At 41.0% G+C, this 11,790-nt stretch overlaps 2 protein-coding genes across 3 annotated transcripts in view; one reads left to right on the forward strand and one right to left on the reverse strand.

The window, feature by feature from the left end:
- LOC120734101 (F-BAR and double SH3 domains protein 2-like) overlaps positions 1-11,790 on the reverse strand; it is a 35,160-nt gene that overhangs the window by 13,040 nt on the left and 10,330 nt on the right. Inside the window, exons 5-6 of the mRNA XM_040032673.1 lie at positions 5,650-5,803; positions 3,062-3,134 (exon numbers count right to left, since the gene is read on the reverse strand). Coding sequence (XP_039888607.1) covers positions 3,062-3,134; positions 5,650-5,803 — 227 coding nt within the window. The remainder of the gene's footprint in view (positions 1-3,061; positions 3,135-5,649; positions 5,804-11,790) is intronic.
- Positions 7-10,603, forward strand: LOC120733939 (F-BAR and double SH3 domains protein 2-like). Of its 2 annotated transcripts, XM_040032473.1 has the most exons (6): positions 7-322; positions 618-770; positions 867-1,001; positions 7,317-7,412; positions 7,500-7,564; positions 7,647-10,603. In XM_040032473.1, the coding sequence occupies exons 1-6, from the start codon at positions 287-289 to the stop codon at positions 7,693-7,695; spliced, it is 534 nt and encodes a 177-aa protein (XP_039888407.1). In that variant the 5' UTR covers positions 7-286; the 3' UTR covers positions 7,696-10,603. The 2 variants fall into 2 exon arrangements, with proteins under 2 accessions (XP_039888407.1, XP_039888408.1); XM_040032474.1 differs by lacking the exon at positions 7,317-7,412.

An 11,790-nucleotide genomic window follows, 5' to 3' on the forward strand; every position in this document is an offset into this window, starting at 1 on the left:
TCCTCCATATTTTACTGAGGCATGAAAGGATAAAATTGATAAGAGCTCCGTCTCACTGGTTTATTGCGAAAGCTGGTTTAAGATAAGTGAGCACAGCTCGTGCAGCGACCTGTTTCCAGATGTCCCTGGTTATGTTGATCGCTTTATTGTTGGACCGTTTCCATCTATTCCATGTGTTCCTTTGTATACGTCACCACAATAGTTGTAATTGTTTTGTTTTCAGGCCCTGGAGGAGTACGGGACCCAGGAAGCTTCGGAGCCAAACAACAGCGAGCTGGAGATCAAGATGGAGGTGGCCAGGCAGAGTCTCCGGAGGGCAGAGGTAACCTTTGAACTTCTAGATCAGCGATTTCTCCATCTTCTGAATCAGTTTCTCCTTATTTAAAGTTGCCCCAGTGCGCCACCTGCTGGTTTGAAAGGTGAAGTGACAGATTTAAAGGATTAATGTTCTGTTAGAAGACAGCAGAGGTGTTTAAAACACATTAAGTATTTATTTTATTTTCATACTAATCTCATTGTGTTTTCTTTATTCTTTGGGGGGTGGGGGGCTTGTCAGTGGGTTGTGAAAGTCTGGTGGTCTTTAACTCACCTTTATTTTTTATTTTCTTTGCTGCTAGACGGTGAAAGCGAAAGCCGAGGCCCGGCTGGACCTGCTAAGGGAGGCGGGAGTCCCGGTTGAAACGTGGCTGAAGAGTGCGATGAACCAGGTGATGGAGGAGCTGGAGAACAAGCGCTGGAACAACCTCAGTACCCACGATCCTTCACTCTCCGTAAGACGAAAACTCCAATTCCACAGTGCTGTAGTTTTGAAGTATATGCGCTGTAGATTTGTGCCCTAAACGCAGATGTCGGTCTAACATCCGTAGGTAACAGCAGATTTGGAGCGCGAGGATGAAGAGGAGATGGAGGACAGCGGTGAAGTGTTGGATGACAGCAGCTCCAGCCCCTCCAGCACCTTGAAAAACTATCCACTCACCTGCAAAGTGCTCTACTCCTACAAGGTAACGACACACGCTTAAGCAGGGTCGTAGCCGATGAGTCGGTCAGTGCCCAGAGAAATGGTGACATCTACAAAGCCTCATGTGTTTGCAGCGAGTCGAGTCTGAGTTTAGTCTTCTAAACAATCAGTGTCGCTGCTCTGGAAAAAAACACTGTTTGATTGCTGTTGCAGCATCTCTGCGCTTTCTGTATTCACAACTCGTTAAAATACGTGTAGAGGCCGGCCTTGCCTCGAGCTCGAGGCACGGGGAGTGCGTGTTGGGAGTTACAGAAGCAGTCATCATTAGAAAATGCAGGAAGCTGGTGTAGCTGGATATTGATGGATGAAAATTCAGGAGCCACAAAAAATGTGTTTTTAGAAGAACAGTGACTTGCAGAGTTACACTTTCTGTCCTCCGTAAACCTCATTTTCATGCAGAATACATAAAACGGCTGGAAGTGAAAGGAAAAGTATTTTTAAGATTCTGTAGGTTTAACCATATTTTCTGGTAATTATATGATTAATATTTAAATCTTTTTAAGTGTCTTGTCATGTTCTCCTGTGCCTCTGTGGTTCTCTCCAGGTTCCTCCTTCATTAAAAGACAAACTTGTTAGATTAAAGCTTCTGTTACTGACGCAGACAGCTGGAGACTCATTCCTGTTATATTTTCTGAAAGTGTGGTTGAAGTCTGCCGTCTGTGTGGTGCATTATAATGTGGATGCTCTCTGTGTTAGCCTACAAAGCTGGCTGGGATTTCCTCCATCCCTGCTGGATGGATGTCGTCATAAAATCTATTAAGATGTAAATACGGTTAACCTCTCCACACATGATTTAAATATTTGGATTGGACGTGGATCTTTAACATGTCACCAATTATAATTCTGACTTTGAAGTAAAGCCACTTTTTGTTTTGGCTGTTTTTAATCAGTTCCAGTCGTGTTTAACCCTCATTTAGATTTACTTTCCCAAACTTTGTGGCACTAATGATTCTGTGTCCAGGTTTAAAACACCTGCTCTCTGAATTTGTACAGAAATTCTAGTGTAAGTCTGAGTTTTGTGCTGCTTTGGAGTATTAGTTGTTTTATATTACCTGAGTCCTGAGTAAAGTGTGGTATAAGTGCAGGCATGGTCTCAGTCGTAATGTACTGCATGTAATGTGCCTAACACAGATCATCTCCTGTCTTTTGCCATGTGTGTGAAAGGGCCACAATGTCTAGCGTTCATGACAGAAAATGGCATCACACCAATCTTATATTTACCAAATTACATTCAAGCTATAATTTTTGAGAAGGTTCATGACATGTAGGTAAAATATTTTCCTCTACAAAACTCTAAATGTCCTTTGGCATCTTTGCTTTTTTTAAAAAAATTAGCATACATCTTTAAATTAAATCAAAAGTAAGAAATATATGAAACTGATGTTAACGAGGCAGCTAGTGACTAGCTGAATAAAAAAAAGTGCTGATGAGTCTTTGCGGTCACATGAGGTTCAGCTGAAGGAGATGGTGCGGAAAAGGTAACGGAAGGAGAGATGATGCAGAAAGGCACAGAGTAGGTTTCCTCCATTGTGTCTTCACTCCTGCAGTTTGAACTGGAAAGAACTGGTGCTCCATTTGGTTGTGTCACAGTCAAGCATGGTGTGCTCTGTGAAGATCACATTCCCTTCTGCATCTATCAGGATAATTGTATTGGTTCTGAATGGATAACAATACAGAGAAGAAAACAATTATAAATTTAATATCTAATAAGTATGACAGTGGTTATAAAAAGTCACTTTTCAGACACTGTTTGCCGCTGCCCTGCTAAATGATGTTTTGATAGCTTTGGAAAGGACTAACCCTCTGACCTTTTGGCTACAAGAGAGTGTCTGTACCCAATAATCCAGTGTTTCATTGCTGTGGAGGATTGATTACACTGGGGATTTTTTTTGTGTGCCAAGAGTTCACTGTTCTGTGATCTTGCTGTCTAGCACAGCAGTGTCAGTCACCACCAGTGAACACATAAGGGGGGAGAGAGAAATGATATCTGGTGAGTGAGGAAGGCTCTGACCTTGTTCCATAATGAGGGGAGCGAACACACACGGCTGACAGAGCCTGGATCATGGACTTGCTATAACCATCACCCTGAGTCTCCTGAATTGGATCAGGTGTGTTCCTGTTAAAACAACAACAACAACAAAAACAAAACAGATAACTTTAGAAAGCGTGTCGGGTTTTAATTGCACATGCATTAATACTTTTTTCATTATTTATTGCTCTTGAAGCAAATCCCATTTCTGAGCGATCCATAAAATCCACCAATACCCTTTAAGTGTATGGGTGTCTGCATGGAAACTTGGGTCAGATTATACCAAATGCAGTGATTCTAGCTGAGTGCTATTGGTGATCGCTCCCTGTAAGTCCCGTTCTAACCACCTTCCACGTGTGACCGATTAATGTGCTGGATCTCCTCACAGCGACCCTTATATCTGAATTTCATTTGGGGGTCTTCAAAGCTGTGCAAGATTATTAAAGTATATTAAACTAAATTAAAAACTAAAACTAGATATGGAAAATATTTTAGTTAACTGAAGCAATAAAAATTAATTTAGTGTCAAATTTGTCGACCACGCTGAGCGGGCTCTGGTACTGACAGGGATGTCTATTGGTCTATTAGACAACACCCTTCACCCTCTTCTTAAATTATGCTTCAATTGATTGCACCTATTTATCTTATATATCAATCCATCCATCCCCTTCAGCTTATCCGTTTCAGGGTCACCGGGGGACTGGAGCCTATGTCAGGTTGACAGTCTGGCACAGAGCTCAAATGCACTGACATTCACATCTATGGGTAATCTATAGTCAATGAGTAAAAGTGAATGATTCAATTCACTTTTACTCTGATAGTGCAAAATAACAACAACAGTCGCTTCTGTTGTTGGGGTGGGGTGGCTGTAGCTCAGGACATAGAGCAGGTCATGAGCAGAGTATCAGGCTTTTTCAGTGGCATCTCCTACATACACACAATTTAAAATGCACTGCAGTTGAATGAGATTTACAGTGGGGCAAAAAAGTATTTAGTCAGCCACCGATTGTCATCATTTTAAGTGGGGGAACTTGCACAGAGGTCAGTAATTTGCACCAGAGGTACACTTCAACTGTGAGAGACAGAATGTGAAAAAAAAAAAATCCATGAATCCACATGGTAGGATTTGTAAAGAATTTATTCGTAAATCAGGGTGGAAAATAAGTATTTGGTCAATAACAAAAATACAACTCAATACTTTGTAACATAACCTTTGTTGGCAATAACAGAGGTCAAACGTTTACTATAGGTCTTTACCAGGTTTGCACACACAGTAGCTGGTATTTTGGCCCATTCCTCCATGCAGATCTTCTCGAGAGCAGTGATGTTTTGGGGCTGTCGCCGAGCAACACGGACTTTCAACTCCCGCCACAGATTTTCTATGGGGTTGAGGTCTGGAGACTGGCTAGGCCACTCCAGGACTTTCAAATGCTTCTTACGGAGCCACTCCTTTGTTGCCCGGGCGGTGTGTTTTGGATCATTGTCATGTTGGAAGACCCAGCCTCGTTTCATCTTCAAAGTTCTCACTGATGGAAGGAGGTTTTGGCTCAAAATCTCACGATACATGGCCCCATTCATTCTGTCCTTAACACGGATCAGTCGTCCTGTCCCCTTGGCAGAAAAACAGCCCCATAGCATGATGTTTCCACCCCCATGCTTCACAGTAGGTATGGTGTTCTTGGGATGCAACTCAGTATTCTTCTTCCTCCAAACACAACGAGTTGAGTTTATACCAAAAAGTTCTACTTTGGTTTCATCTGACCACATGACATTCTCCCAATCCTCTGCTGTATCATCCATGTGCTCTCTGGCAAACTTCAGACGGGCCTGGACATGCACTGGCTTCAGCAGCGGAACACGTCTGGCACTGCGGGATTTGATTCCCTGCCGTTGTAGTGTGTTACTGATGGTGACCTTTGTTACTTTGGTCCCAGCTCTCTGCAGGTCATTCACCAGGTCCCCCCGTGTGGTTCTGGGATCTTTGCTCACCGTTCTCATGATCATTTTGACCCCACGGGATGAGATCTTGCGTGGAGCCCCAGATCGAGGGAGATTATCAGTGGTCTTGTATGTCTTCCATTTTCTGATGATTGCTCCCACAGTTGATTTTTTCACACCAAGCTGCTTGCCTATTGTAGATTCACTCTTCCCAGTCTGGTGCAGGTCTACAATACTTTTCCTGGTGTCCTTCGAAAGCTCTTTGGTCTTGGCCATGGCGGAGTTTGGAGTCTGACTGTTTGAGGCTGTGGACAGGTGTCTTTTATACAGATGATGAGTTCAAACAGGTGCCATTCATACAGGTAACGAGTGGGGGACAGAAAAGCTTCTTACAGAAGACGTTACAGGTCTGTGAGAGCCAGAGATTTTCCTTGTTTGAGGTGACCAAATACTTATTTTCCACCCTAATTTACGAATAAATTCTTTACAAATCCTACCATGTGAATTCATGGATTTTTTTTTCACATTCTGTCTCTCACAGTTGAAGTGTACCTGTGGTGCAAATTACTGACCTCTGTCATCATTTTAAGTGGGGGAACTTGCACAATCGGTGGCTGACTAAATACTTTTTTGCCCCACTGTAAGTGGGTGTTTGTGAACTTACAGCTCCTCATTATTAAGGACACTGAGCAGCTCTTGCACCAGCCCATCACAAGAGAGCGTCTGGTCACTGACGACGCTGGTGAAGTGTTGCTTGCCTTTCAGCAGTTTCTTCCATGGAGTATCCAGCAGCGAGTTGCTCAAGCCGTAGATTCCTGCTGAGGGGGAACAAGATAAATACAGACAAATTTAAACATTAGCAAGCTCTGCTAGCGTCTTTCTGGTGTGTTCTTCAATCTGAGAGCAATTTCACTGCGGAAATGTCAGACTGACATGAGCCAGCCATAGGCCAGGAGGAAAGGTATGAAAGGTTTCTACAGCAACCATACTAAAAACACAGACCTGGATTTAGACGGATGGGTTCAGGGCTGCCTCTGTTTCCATAGTAACACACAATGTCTTGTTTAGCTCTAGAGAGGTCACAGTAAGATGGGAAATTAGACATTTTATGATAATCAAACGTGTTTATGTCTAATTATGACTGTTGTGTCAGGAGTCAGAAGACTTTGAGGCTATTGAAATAAAGCGAAATAGAGCAAAGAGAAAGTTCAAAGGGGCATTCCTCAGGGAAACATGGAAAATGAGCGCTGAGGGTGAAAGAGAATAACAAACTGCACCATATAGCATTTTTTAATGATGCATTTTCTTTGCAGCCCTGGAAAATAGGAATTAAGAAGCCTGTGTTATTGCTGGACGCAATTCAAATGGGAAAGTTAAAATACTATACCACACTAGAACAATTTTGATGTTATCCACAAAGGACAACTGGGTGAAATTAAGGTCTCAAAGTAAAAATTTGTGCTGCAAATACCCTTGACTACCACAAAAGCCATTTAGTTACGGTGTTAGATCTCCTTGCAAAGTCCTCAGTTAGAGGGAATTTATTCAGTCTGAAAAAAATCTATCCGACATCAAGGGCATCTGTCACAGCCTTGGTACAGGAGAGTGAATAATAAATTATGATCGAAGCCTTTGAACCAGTAGTGGAATTCGTTTTTTTGATGTCACTTTTATGACAGCAATACCAGTGGCATCAGTCAATCTCAAATGTGGTGCAACACTTTTTCAACATCTGACTTGGAAAGTTTCCCAGTTGAGAGCTGGCAAGACAAGGGCACAATATGCTGCTGGGCTTTTACTCTGCAAATACATTTACTAAATAGTTTTAAAAGCCAAAGTACATATTAGACAGCCTTTGGTCTGACCTGTTAGCACCACAAGCTGAGAATATTTGCCATTATTAACAAAGATTTCATGTCACGTTGAGAAAAACAAGTCTATTAATGAATTAGTAAATTGAAAGAATATTATTTTGTAACGGCTTTGATAATCAAATGAGCCTGCTTGGTTTTTCAACAAAAAAAACAAATATTTCAACTGACTACATTTTTCTCAACTTCACTTGCCTGAAAGAAACTATTTCTGATCATTTACAGAATAACCAATTAAAACAGGTCAGTTAAACAATGCTGAAAAATCTCTTAGTTGTAGGTGGTTAGTTATGTTTTGCTCTACAGGAACATGAACAATATAATTCACACCCTCATTTCCTCTCTTCATGGACTGCCCAAGATGTTGAGCATTTCCTTCAGATTTAGCGCCATGTTGATCTGATTTACATAATCATCCTCTACATCTGGGGTTCTCAAACTGTGGGTTTGTCTCCACTAGTGGGGCTTAGAGCCTGTGCAGGTGGAATGTGCCTCCTCTCCTATCACAACGGACACCACAGACCGCCGCCAGCTCCACACAAAAGCCCCTTTCACAGTGAGAATCTCTGGTTTGTCTGTGAGTGGTTATCTGTAACAAAAAAGGCTGGTGTGAATAATAATCTGCCTCCTCTGCCCTCTTCAGGTCCAGCACAAAGCTCCCCCCAACCCCCCAAATACCCGGAGAGCGGCGGTGGCACCATCCGACCCGTGAGTAAAACCTTCTGTGGTGACGTAAATGACAGCAGACCTTTTTTATCTTCATTTTAACTGAGCCGGTGGATTTTTACAGGTACGCGCCGCACCTCCGCCCCCGAAGCAGCATCCTCGCGGGCAGGTGAAGCGGCGAGAGGAGGTTGAGATCACACTGGTGTGAAGGCAGCACCCCCTCGAGCAGGGACTCGTAAAAACACTCCCAAAGGAAACCCAAGGAAACTTAAAAACTCCTGAAGACGCCTGGAGACGGAAGAAGCCCCCCCACTCGGAGAAGGAACACCGCTGCGCCTTTTTCTTTTAACTTCCCGTTCAGTGTTCTCGTTTCTCAACACTACTTTACCCAGAGTTTGTACAAGGCTTCATTCTCACCCCCGAACAGTTAATAAGGTGATAACGAGCAAAAGAAGTTGATAGAAAAGTTAACATCATTTTATCCGTTAGTAAAAATCAGTGTGTTTGGACTCGCTGGCTGATATTTTAGGGAGTCGAGCTCATTCGTTCCCTTGCAGAGAGCTCAGTGTGGTATCATTCGTCAGTTCGAGCAGCCAGTTTGGTTCTAAAGAACATGCAGCTGACTGAATGAGGCGTTTCATGATATTTAACCCACCGACAGCATAAAACAGAGTCGTTAGCTGATGAGCAGACCCTGGATTTTCTGTTGTTTGAGACTCGGTCAAAGCAGCGTTTCATGTTAAAGTAAAACATGTTAGACTGGACTGACCTTGACCTTTGAGAGGTCAAACTGAAAGAAGCGTTTGTGTTTTACCTTCATTTTTCTGTTTATGAACAAAGACACGAGTCTGCAGAACATATCGTCGATCAGGCCTCTGTTCCCTAGATTTAGACACATTTCACACCCCTTCAGTGAGTCTTGATCATTTCAGCTGTGTTCTGAAATGAGAAACTGAACCCTTGAACACATCAGGGAACTGTTCACAGAGGTCCCAGAGACCTCTATAGGGCCAGAAGTCTTTTACAGACGCAGGGGTCGCCCCCTGGTGGCCTGTAAATAGAGTACAGGTTTTTTTTTTTTGTTGCTTCACTTTTCCAACCTGGCAGCTGTGTCAATGTTCTGATGTCTGTGGTCCTTTTTGGCAGTGACGTCATTCCCGAGTTTGTGCATTCCAGCAGGAAAGTCAGAAAAGCAAAGTAAGATGGGATTTATTTTAGCTGCAGCACGTTCATTGATAGAATGTGGTAAGTGCTTAGCGTGTGGCTTATATCATGAGTCACAAATACAGGTGAGTGACAGAGCAGATTATGTTTATGTTCTCTGTCACCATCTTGGATTGTTGAGGCTGCTCTGACTTTCCAAGAAGGAAATACTAGTTGAGGGGGAGTTCCAGATGAAAATTACTACTGGGAGCTCAGGAATTCCGACTTCCGACTCAATCTGGAATGCACCGTAAGCCAAGGGCCAACAAGACAACAGCAGATATTTTGACGTCGCCCCCTGGTGACAGGACAAGGTTACAGCACCATTGTACAACCACACCGCTGCCTTCAGTGACCTTGCTTTTTAGGTGTAACCACTTTTCTGTATCTCTGTTGACACTTAATCGCAAAAAAAAATGTTGTTTGAAGTCAAAATACAAAGAAATTGTGAGCAGTAATCGGCAAAAATAGTCTGATAATCGCTAATTACATCATCAGCAAACCATAAATCAATTTTCTGTTTTCACCTGAGCGATCTTTAGGCTGCCCGTGCTCCACACGGGTATTGCACATGTTTTCACTTCTTTTTTGGCTTCATTAGTCGATTATGTTTAAGATAAACTGCCTCCTGGCTCCGGTTTCACATTAAAGTCTCTGCAAGAAAACAGATAAGTTCTTCCTTCAGCTCGTCGGAAAACATCACTTCTAACTGATCGTGTTATGGATGCCTTAGCTGCAGAATTTCTCCTCGTTTATGGATTGAAAAAAGAATTTTTTATGTTATAGTTATGATTTCGCCCCAGTTATGTCTCACGTCGTAGCTCTTTGTTACCACCATCAGATTCACGTCTATGCAACAGAGCTGCACTTGTGAGCAAACCAAAAGTCTCGAAAAGAGGCTGGTCCTCTCCGCCGACACACGTGACCGCTCGCGGTTACACAAACAAGGGAAAAGTGGCAATTTTTACCTGTGATTGTTTTGGATCCCTTATCTTTTTTCCCCTTCTAATGTTTAGGAAAAGTTTAAAGTGGGAAACATAGCACGTAAACACACAAACACACAGTCTAACTCTTTTGTTTTTATGTTGCATAATACAGAAAAAAACTGTTTTTACGACACTAATGATGCCAGTAACAGTCGCTGTTGGGGAGGACAGTTTACACTGAGCATGTGCAGTTTAAAGATGCCTTTTATTTTTAAGGAGGAAACCATCCTGAGCTGCTAGCTGTCCAGTTTAAAATCTATAGTGAAGCACTTTCTGATGTCTTCTTATTCCTTTTCAGTATTGTGGATGTTTTGTTCAATATTTCCTTTTTGATGTTTGTTTACCAGCCGTATTGGTATCAATACTTCCTGTTATTTAGCCGTAAATAGCCATTGTAGTGTCTTTGATTGAGATATGACTTATCGATCGTATTGATAGTTTACGGAGAGCTTAGAGATGGATATCTGTGCAAGTAATGGCACAGCTTTTTTCCCCTTTTTTGTTTTTAGAATTAGGATTTTAAGAAAACAAAAACAATTCAACTGTAGCTGAATCTGATCAGAGGAAAAGAGGTATCCGTCAGCTGTGACGCTGCGTTCTCGTTGATCTCCTTGAGATCTGAATGACATCAAACTTATTTTTGAAGTTTGCATTTACCCTGTTGTATTAAAAGAATAACTAAAGTTTCTTTTCCATTAGAGAATTTTTTGGTCTTGATTATGCATCAAGTCAGAATCTGAAATTCATTTTTTTTTAAAAAGGACGTAAAAACTCCACGTTTTACAGCGTCGGCTATGCGGAGGCTGCCAGGCGTCGTATTTACACACCCATGGATGTTTAACTGTATTTATTGTGTACAAATAAATGTGAAATAAAGATAGCTTAAATGGAACAAGACTCTGTTTTAACACTTAATTCCTGCATCCACCTGTTTAAAATATATTATTTTAAAATAATGTGTTACATGACTACACAGAAGGATGTTTCAGCTCAGTATATAGCAAATATAAAAAATATAAATAATTCTTAATTTTAAAATAAACATTAATCTGATTATTAAAAAAAATTATTGGACAAAAAGTACATGGAAAAAAGAACTCGGTGAAATGGAAAAAATAAAGTTCAATATCTTGAAAATCAAATAGAATACAAGCTTTGTTTTCTTCCTTGTTTTCTGTATTTATCTGTTTGTATAAGACAAACAGTTTATCATAAGTAACTGAAAGTCTTTCGGCTCTTTGAAGAAAAACTGATGGGATCCAACAAATAAACATAACTAAAAACTGCAGCCTCAAAAGTAAAACTCATTTGTTGCTGATAACGAACGCAAATCCAAAGTGTTGTTGTTCCCACCCCAGAGCAGCAGGTGGCAGCAGCACGATACAAAGGAACTGTACTGTACTGGGATTTCTGTTCGTTTTGGGGTGTTTTTTCCAAAAAAAAGAAGCCGTTTTCACAGTTTGGCTGCAATATTTTTGCTGAAAATGTTATGAGCAAGCTGGATAAGCTTCTTTTTATTTTATTTATTTTTTATTCTTTTTTGAATAATTAGTTATTTAAATGGAGGAAGAAAATTTCTATTAAGCTCCCTTTCAATGCTCATATGTGAAGCATTTATTTATTTTATTTATTTATTTATTTTTACCACATTGGTTTTATTGTTTTAGGCTATTGTATTCCTATTATTATTCAAGTTCAGAATTTCCTTACTCAGGGGTTGCAGTTCTCATCTTATATAGGACTCTCTTAAGTGACCAGGTTCCCAATTCAACTGTTCTTCATTTACTTGGTCTAAGCTTTTTCTTATTTGTCACTTTTAATTTTTGTTACTATCATTATGTCTCTGTCTGTTATTTCTTTAAATGCAAGAGGTTTAAGAAACAATGTTAAACGTAAGGCTATTTTTTTGTTTTGCAAGCAGTTCAATTCAGCTTTCTGTTTTATACAAGAGTCTCACTCAACAGAACAAGAAAAAACATTTTGGAGATCGCAATGGGGAGATGATCTGTGGATGTCCCATGGTACAGAGCATGCTGCTGGTGTCTGCATACTTAAAGGAAGATTAATGGTAAAATCTTA

The sequence above is a fragment of the Simochromis diagramma genome, unplaced genomic scaffold (assembly GCF_900408965.1).
Source record: "Simochromis diagramma unplaced genomic scaffold, fSimDia1.1 OVJJ01000216.1, whole genome shotgun sequence".
NCBI lineage: Eukaryota > Metazoa > Chordata > Actinopteri > Cichliformes > Cichlidae > Simochromis > Simochromis diagramma.

Coding starts and splice junctions, on each gene's coding strand:
- LOC120733939 (XM_040032473.1), top strand. CDS start 287: ATGGAGGTGGCCAGGCAGAGTCTCCGGAGGGCAGAG. Junction 323..617: donor AGAGTCTCCGGAGGGCAGAG/GTAACCTTTGAA, acceptor CTTTGCTGCTAG/ACGGTGAAAGCGAAAGCCGA. Junction 1,002..7,316: donor AAGTGCTCTACTCCTACAAG/GTAACGACACAC, acceptor TGTCTCCACTAG/TGGGGCTTAGAGCCTGTGCA.